This window comes from Sphaeramia orbicularis, chromosome 11 (assembly GCF_902148855.1).
Source record: "Sphaeramia orbicularis chromosome 11, fSphaOr1.1, whole genome shotgun sequence".
Taxonomy (NCBI): Eukaryota; Metazoa; Chordata; class Actinopteri; order Kurtiformes; family Apogonidae; genus Sphaeramia; species Sphaeramia orbicularis.
Window position 1 is genome coordinate 39,967,473 of NC_043967.1, and position 8,946 is coordinate 39,976,418.

Genomic DNA, 8,946 nt, shown 5'->3' on the forward strand with positions numbered 1-8,946 from the left:
TGGATCTACAAACACAAAACATTTAATAACAGGCAGAATATTGTTAAAATTGTACTTAAGACATTTCAGGTTATTCACATTTTTTGCAAAATCAAACTTCGTTTTAGTGTAAATACATGAAAATATTTATATTTACTAAGTGAAATATTTGGAGTTGTCATTATTTATATGTTATTATGATAGTATTTTACTGGTCCTGCCTACTTGAGATTGAATTGGTCTGAATGTGGATCCTGAACTAAAAGGATTGTTAATTTCTTAGTGTAATTTTTGCATTTCACAAATTCATCCCAAGGGCCGGACTGGACCCTTTGGTGGGCCAGATTTGTCCCCCGGGCTGCACGTTTGACACCTGTGCATTAGATTAACCTGGACACTTACGGATACAAGGACCTGGAATGCATTGTAAGTAGTGGGTCACTGGTTTTAATAGTTTTCCTTTGGTATCAAATAATTATACTCACAAAACACTGGAAAATAAAGACCTTTAAGATCTGAGCTGAAACCAGAGTGAAGTCACAAAATGATGTGGACTGGAATAATGTAATGACTGAAATAAAACAAACAAAAAAATTAAAATATGAAGATCTGACCCTGTAGCCACTTTCACACAGACTAACAGTTTTGGATCTAACTCTGGAAGTAATGGATTACTCATCATTATCTGGTGGAGGCAGTGGGTAATGAAACCCAAATTAACTACCACTGTGTACATTATTTTATATCACAGTACCTGTTTATATCATTAAGAAAACTGATCATTTACTGACTCATGCTAGACTTAAATCAGTTAAGGAAGAGTTGGGCCTTGCTACTTTTTTCTTCTAACTTCATGTGGATTCTTATTTTTTGCCACTGCATTGGATACTGGTCTGAAGCTAAGCTGATTTTTAGTCTTAAGCCGAAGCCAAGTCCAAGTCATTTATGTCTGTTAAAGGGAATATTTTCAGCAACAATAACAATAATTAAGGTTTTCTAACAAAATAGTTCTTTATTAAAGGCATTAATACATCATTGCACAATATCTAAAGAGATAATTACAATGAAAGCTGGATCTGTATCATAATTCTTCAGTACCACAGTATCTGGGTGTTTCTATTTCTTTCATATATGAAAACCTGGGACAAAAAGTAACACATAATTCATGTCACTGAGTAAAAAGTCATGTCCTGCCTGAGTTTTAGCCCTCTTACTTCATTTCAACCCTTTGTTTGAAATGTAAAGTGGACACTGTTGGTTTCATTTCGTCCCCACCAGTGTCTTCAGGTTCCTCATGCTGCTCAGAGCTCCTTTACCACCTCTCATTACGTCTCCGATCTCCTGTTTACACAGTGGGCACTGGGCGGCCATGGCACACAGAGCTTCCTCTAGCGCCTCTTGTGTTTGCTGATCAGGTAGAGCGCTACACTCGCCCAGCATGTTCAGTGTGTGTTTGAGCCACCCTTCCTCTCTGACCAGGCTGATGATCCAGGGCTGTGAGCGGACACAGCCTCCCAGAGCCTGCAGACCCAGTCTCCAGAGCTCTGCTGCTTCGTCCCAGCTCTCCTTCCAGTTCCCACTCAGGCTTACTGGTCCAGGACTGGAGCTGGGGTCCAGAGTACCACGGAGGAACCGGAGAGCCGTGGAGAAGAACCGCCTCTGGCCGGCTTCCACAGAGCCTGGATATTAAAAAAAAACAAGACAAAAATGTTGTCCATTTGTTTAATGTAAACCTGAAATGCTCCTCCCTTTTAAGTTAAGTTGTGTCAGGTAACTATGGAAACCACGTCTACTTGCCATGTAATGCTGAGGAAATATCCATATAATTGACACGCAGGAAGAAGTTTTACAGTTTGGCTGCAGTGAACATGTAACTGTAGAATGCATGTTTTTATTGGCAACGCCTGCAGCACATGTACAGCGTCAGGTTGTGTGAGTCAAGGCAAATCAAGATGATGAGCTTTTAGTTTTAGGATTGCATTGTGTCTTCAGTTTTGGATCCAGAGGAGCACTGGGACACTGAGTTGATGTAATATGGCTGATATTTAGCATACACAAAAAGATACTGAGGAGACTTTAAAATGATTAAAGTGTAACTCTCACATTTAAAAACAATATGTCAGATGTGTTTACAGTCACCAACTAGAAGATTTTGTAAAAACTGGGATTGTTACAGGATCACTATGTACAAGACTGTGACTAAATTCCTAATGAAATATGTTAGTTCTGAGTGAGTTTAAGCCTCATCTACACAGAATTTACAGAGAAAAATTCCTTCTTTGTGTCATATTCATTTAAAGTTTGGGATCTCAATTCCAAAGAAGAAAAAAGAAAAAAACAATAGAGACGCATCAAGGGATTAATGTGACCACAAGCCTGGCCTGTAGGGGGCGCTATAACTACAATTTAACAGCAGAGGAAGAACAAAACAAGGCAAGACACAGCAGAGAAAACTCATACATGCATGAGTGAAGGACCAAGTATTTCTCATGATCTGTAGCACCAACATCACTTCTCTAGAGACAGAACACACACCACACAATATTCTGTTGCCACGTCACTGTTCAAACACCCTGCAAACACGTTTAATTTTGTTTTGCCACTGGAGCGAACACACCTGTTTTTGACAATATTCAAATGATTGCAAGCCCAGGCCTAATACTTCAAATAATATCAAACTGGTTTTATTTTGTCAAAGCATCAAGACGAGAAAAAAAGACTGATTTAAGACGGATCAAGTTTTATGACCATGTCAAACCAAATGATCCAGATGATGTGTGTGAACCTCAACTCATGGTTCTATTCTGACAACAGAAATTTGTCTACAAGACTGAAATCGCTTAAGTTTACATCTACAATAGCCTGTGCAGAATGTTTAATGTAAAAAAGAAAAGACATACACGCAATTCAACCCATTTCTAAGCTGCATATACCCAACATAAAAAATATAAATAGAAGACTGGTCTATTTTTGCATTCCAACACAGATCTCTGTGACCCTATGTACCCCTCATCTCACACCTGGTGTAACTAGTTTCATGAATTATAGTGGAAATTCAGCACTGAAGCAGCTGCTATGTGGATGGCCACCTACATTACATATTCAGTCTGACCGAGGAGGTGGAGCAGGTGGAATCCTAGAATATAAGAAGAGTTGTAAACCCAAACAATTAGCTAAAAAATACTAAAAAAGGACTTGTAACAATGGAGAGTCAGTTCATTTTGGATGATTCAATGTTAATATGAATGAAATACTTTGATAGATCCGGTCAACACTGAATGATCTTTGAAGAGTTACACAAGTGTTTCAAACCTTATTCACATTTGCCTTGTTGAGGTCCACAGCTGTATTAAATGGTCATTTCTATTGAGCTATATCTGTTCTTCTGCTTTGGAATACTGGCTCCCTGAAAAAGTACCAGGTTTGTTATTAACAAAACTACCCTCACCTGAAGGAGCTGATTTCAGTCTTCCAATCATTAGACCCAAAGTGCAGAAATTTGCCGCTAGCACTAATAGCCGAGGTTTATGGACCAAAACAGGAAGTGCCTCACTCAGAAGAGTCTCCAGGGTTCTGAAGCATGGATCCTTCCTGGAAAAAAACCTTACACTATAATAGGCAACTGTGATAGAAATGTGTGATTAACTCAAAATAACACATTGTAGCACATTTCACTTGTAAAACAGCTACCTGACTCTTTCTGGCTCTGTGACGGCAAAGTTGAGAAGGGCGGAGCAGGCCGTCTCCATACTGGGATCCCTCGCTGCTACGCTGCTGCTTTTTCCCTTCAGTGACGTCCAGCACTGTGAGAGGAAATCCACCAGCAGAGAAGGGGTGTCCAGGGAGAGGAGCACCTTCCTGGGAGCCTCCTCTGCTGACAGGTGGCACAGAGCTGGAAGGAGATATCTGGAGAGAGGGAAGAGAGATACAGGGAAGGCATCTTAAGAATCTGGAGACAATACTGTAGAACATATCATTACTGTTTTGACAATGCTTTTGTATCTGAAACCATGGGATACTGATTTAGTACAGACTTTATTCTTTACTTTGATATTCAAAGTGTATGGTCAAAAAAAGAGTCTACTAAAATTATTCATGAAATAAAAGAGAAATTAAAAATCTATTCACAGTCAACAATATCTCAGAAAAAAGAGAAATAATAAATTAGATCTTGTATCTCTTAATCTCTTATAAGAACCTATTCTAGTATTTGTGTTTTTTGAGTATCTGAAAATGTAAAGGATACTTAGAGGTCTGAAGTGGCACCACTCTACAATTTTAATGTCAAGTATTTTATATAAATATATTCTGCTTTTCTGGCTTTTCAAGTTAAAAAAAAAAAAAAAAAAAAAAATCAGCCACGTTATTTGTTAACTAATCCAAAAGTCTGTAATGTTATATTTCTGGCCATATCTTTCATTCTGTTTTGTTTCAGGATATAAACAGAGCGTCACATCATGCCATCTGGATCTGACATGATAACCGTGTCCTGTGGCGCCAGAGCAAGTCAGGTTCAAGTCAGATAACAATCTACCTTGCACGTATTGTGCAGTGATCACCGCTAATTGAATCTTTGACCTGAACCAGAATCAGGCTCTTACCTCAGTGCCTCTTTGCCTGTCCACCTGGTTCTTTCCTCGTTGACAGACAACTCAGCCATCCAGTCAGAGAAGCTTTGCTCCAGACCGTCACTCTGCATGTGGCTCCGGGAGTAGCCGACCAAGAGAGGAAGCAGACCAGTCACTTCCTCCTTCAGACAAGAAGTCTCCTCTGCCAGCCATGAGCACAGAGCACGGAATGTGGCAAAAACAAAAGGGTCACCAAAGCGGCTTGGATCCACCTTGAAGGAAATGAAATGACAAAGAAGGTTGTTTACATTTGCTTCACTCAAACCTTCTCCCTTGGCAGAACATTTTGTACATTCCACTTATTTTTTTTGTCTACCAGTACAACAATGTTAAAAATCAAATGTTTTAAAAGAACTGGAAATACTAGAAATGTTGGGCATATGACAGATTCACTTTGAACAAAATACCTAAAAATGAACACAGATCTTTCTTTTTTTAAAAAGCATATAATTTTGGATTTCCGCCCTTTTTTATTCGTCTATGCAGTCCTATATGCAACTATTTGTCATTTACTAAAGCTGTGTTCACACTGCAGGTGAAAGTAGCCCAAATCTGATTTTTTACCCATATATGACCTATATTGATTATTTTCTGACAGTCAGAACAGCACAAATCTGCGTTTTCCAAGTCAGACCCAGGCCACTTTCATACATGGTCCTAAATTGGATACATATCTGATGTTTTGCCATGTGACTTCAGTTTGAACAGTCATGTTGCATTTCATCCAACTTTTACATCTATGAAATACGATAGATGTAACAGTTCTGTGCTGGAGGAGGCGGGACCCTGTAAGATCCTTATTTACTTCCATAAACACAGTGTGCTGAATGTGACGTCACACCCTCTGTGGATGTGGGTCACCTCTGGCCCATGGACTGTTCACACATGAGCCTAATGGAAGTCACATTTCAATTATAATGCGAATTGAGCATTCAGACCTGCAGTGAATGTAGCGTAAGACACAATCAATATCTTATGTACTAGATTTCCAAGAGTGTGTCTCCCTCTCACCTGCTGCAGATGGTATACTACAGCAGAGAAGGCCTCCTCCAGCACCCCGAGGACCTGTCTGCTCTGCTGCAGACTGAGTACAGAGACAGAGCTCTGAGGAGATGCATCCGTCTGTGTGACGCCCACACTGCAGGCCTGCTCAATGGCAGCCTCCATAATCCTGTAACAGCCTGGGGATTAAATGACAGAATGAGTTAATTGCGTTTTATCAAATATCACCCACATACAATAGCTACATATTTTATGACCCAGTACTAGTGTTCGGATTATATTATTGTAGGATGAGTCCATAAACACTTGTCTGTGTGGGTCCTCTATGAGAAACAAGACAACAACCCATTTCTATCTGTTTAATTTTTATTTATTTATTTTATTTTTTTTTTACTGTAACTGATTTGATGTTTGTACAAGTGCTAACACTCACATCTCAAGCAAACTATAATATCTGAACATCTCAAAGCTTTCAAGATATCTAGAAATAAACTTTTATTTTGGAATATGAAGTTGTTGGTTATGTATATTATTTTTTTCACCTTGGGTCTTTATTACCAATAGATTATAAATGAAAGGCTGCTTTTGACTTTTTTAAGGGTCATTTTTGTTCATGTGCTATTGGGAAAAACTTCCACATAACATTCCATTAACTAAAATAAATAATTAATTTCAGCACTGACAGTAGAGGAGGAAGAAACAGAAGCAAATATTAAAATCAATAATTGTAAAGTACCTGTGAGTGTGTGCTGTAGCTCCAGACTCAGCTCATTGCCAGGTGGTTCCTCCAAACCCATTCTCACCTCCACACATGCTCGATTCACCAGTAAACAACAGAACTTTGGTGGACCCACCAGGTCCCAACCATACAGATCCAGCAGACATGCACTGAGAATCAGGACCGGCCTGATCTGTTTTGGTGTTAACTTGGACTGCATCATGGGTCTAAGAACCCCCCACAAACGGCCCACAACTCCTTTCAGCGGCTCACTCTCTACTGCTGCTCCAGCTGGAGGGAGAAAGTGCACCAACTGGGTGCACATGTCAAGTCTGGTCTGCTCTGTGGCTTTGCAGAAGTCATTGGACAGTCCAACAAGCAAAGTGAGTAATTCTTCTGGATATCTGCTCCATGCTCTTTCCTTGGTTTTACCTGAGAGGATGCAGCCAATCAATGCAAGTCCCTTCTCATGGCTGAATGTCTCATTTTTTGCCACTGCTTGGCACAGAAAATGAACAGCACCCCTGTTCAGCAGTAGGTCAGAACCCCTCGGTAAAGCACACACCACTGACAGAATCTGGTAACAGTCAGCAGCCATGGCCTCATCAAGGGGAGAGGGGAATAAAGTTTCTTGAGGGGTTGAGAAACTGTCTCCTGTGCTAACACTATCACCTTGTTGTTGGCTGGCCTCAGTCTCTTCAGCAGATTTAGATGCTGGATGCGCAACGTCACCTGGCTGAGCTTTATTTTCTGGTCTTGTCATGGTCTCTCCAGCTTTGCTCTGTTTCTCAGCTGATGAATTTTGCTCATTAAACACAGGTTGGTTTGCAATGATACCCAACAGGAATGGGATGGTGTTGAGGAGTTGTGGATGGGAGGCCATGTCGGTGTCTGTGCTGAAGGCAGCCAGCAAAGCTGTGCCCAGTGACAGGAGGTCATTTGGGGCCAAGTCAGAACTCTCCCCCCCACGGACTGCTGTCATCAAAAGCCGTGCTGGAAAGTTAAGGCCCACTGCCTCAAAAATTCGCCTCAGGGTGGCTTTGTCTAATTGATTTGCAGGACATAGGCGACTGATCTGAAAACAGAGGGGAAAAAATGCAAGTTAAGGAGAGAACCCTTTACATCCTTAAAAATAAGGTTACAGAGTAAAGGATCGGATTAGTCTGGCTTACTGGAGGTACTCTGCTGGAGTAAGGGTGAAACTGTCATTGCACAGTGGCAGGATTGTTGTTCTCTTTCCTTACGCTATCTCTGCATTATTGCTTCAAGTCCAGCTCACTACATAAAGGTTTTGTGGGTTTATTATGCATTTCCTTTTGCATGGATTTAGTCATTTTAATGCCATAGCATGCTTCCTCATGTGCACATGTTCCACCAAAACAACTTCATTCCCAACATTATTTAGCAAATTCACCGCTGCAGCATCCTTAGTTCAAGGCCAACAAGGACAAACCAAACAGCCCAGATAACTTTTACTCATATTCCATAACGATAGTGGAGGGTGCCAGACCTATCTATAGCACTGGCACAGTGTTAACTAAGTGTAAAGATAGGCTGGGCTAAGTGAGACTAGGGTCAGAAAAAGTTTTTCCTTTTGCATTCTCAAAGCCTAGTTTGGGTTTAATATAGCTACAATGGCTCTCTGATGTTTCTGGCTGCCTCCCGAAGGAATTCAACTCATGCTGCTTGCAGTACCTAGTGATTACTTCAAATGAATTCAATTATATACACCAGAAATAGTATCCCTCTGAAGACAGAGTGTACCATTTTCATGGGCACTGTTTTTTGTTTAGAGCAAGTAGACAATAAATTTAACTTGAAAATTCATACATTATTCATAAACATAGAATTTTAATTTATAATTCTAGACAGTCACACTATGCATCTATAATGACAATACAGTGATATTATGAAATGGGCCATTCTGCATTTTTTGTTAGACTTAAGTATTGCTTTCGTTTCTTAGAGTAAAATATTGTCCACGAATGCAGACTGCAATGTTAGTGTCTAAGATGAGCTGGAACTCCATTGTGCACTCACATGACAGGAAAAAAATAAATCACAAATGACACACTTACCACCAGAAGAGCTGCCAATGTATGACTGTCATTCTTCGCATGCTTCAGTGTATAGAGGCATCTTTCCAAGACGTCTCTCTGAGCATCAGTTAAACTTCCTCCTCCACCTCCTCCCTGTTCCTCTTTCCCTCCAGGTGGCTGGCTGCTCTCTTCAGGTGGTACGCCGGCACTGTCAGCCATTGTTACCTATGCAACTATTTAATGCTAACCAAGAAAGAAAAAGCAAACTCTTCACATTTCCCTCAGTAGTCCACAACGAGAATGACGATGTTAGCAGCTTAAATCCTTTATTTTCAGTTGCTTTGCTGAGTCACTCTAGGTAACAGCTGAAATAATTAACGTCAACGTGTTTTAGCTAAAAATGGCTAAACAACGCTAATAAAATTACAACTTACTCTATTTCCACTCGTCTTCTGACATTCACGCGCGGCAACTATACATCACATGTTCCGGATGTAACTTGTCAAAATAAACCTCAACCGGCCAATCAAACAGGTCGAACATTATCAGCGAACCAATCAGAACAGAAATAGTTGGAAGG

The 8,946-nt window shown here is 40.3% G+C and overlaps 1 protein-coding gene across 1 annotated transcript; it reads right to left on the minus strand.

The window, feature by feature from the left end:
* Positions 1-965: 965 nt before the first annotated feature.
* On the minus strand, positions 966-8,901 carry ncdn (neurochondrin). The gene is made up of 8 exons (XM_030146468.1): positions 8,801-8,901; positions 8,406-8,609; positions 6,346-7,402; positions 5,619-5,788; positions 4,581-4,819; positions 3,670-3,885; positions 3,428-3,570; positions 966-1,658 (listed from the first exon to the last, which is right to left on the minus strand). Exons 2-8 carry the CDS (start codon positions 8,583-8,585, stop codon positions 1,240-1,242), a joined length of 2,424 nt encoding a protein of 807 aa, XP_030002328.1. The 5' UTR covers positions 8,586-8,609; positions 8,801-8,901; the 3' UTR covers positions 966-1,239.
* Between the last annotated feature and the right edge of the window lie 45 nt (positions 8,902-8,946).

What these genes read in the sequence shown, in the direction of transcription:
- ncdn (XM_030146468.1), bottom strand. Translation starts at nt 8,585, where the DNA reads ATGGCTGACAGTGCCGGCGTACCACCTGAAGAGAGCAGCCAGCCACCT. An exon ending in TAGTATACCATCTGCAGCAG is followed by an intron (nt 4,820 to 5,618) that starts GTGAGAGGGAGA and finishes ATTTCCTTCAAG; the next exon opens with GTGGATCCAAGCCGCTTTGG. An exon ending in ACTGAAATCAGCTCCTTCAG is followed by an intron (nt 1,659 to 3,427) that starts GTGAGGGTAGTT and finishes TTTAATATCCAG; the next exon opens with GCTCTGTGGAAGCCGGCCAG.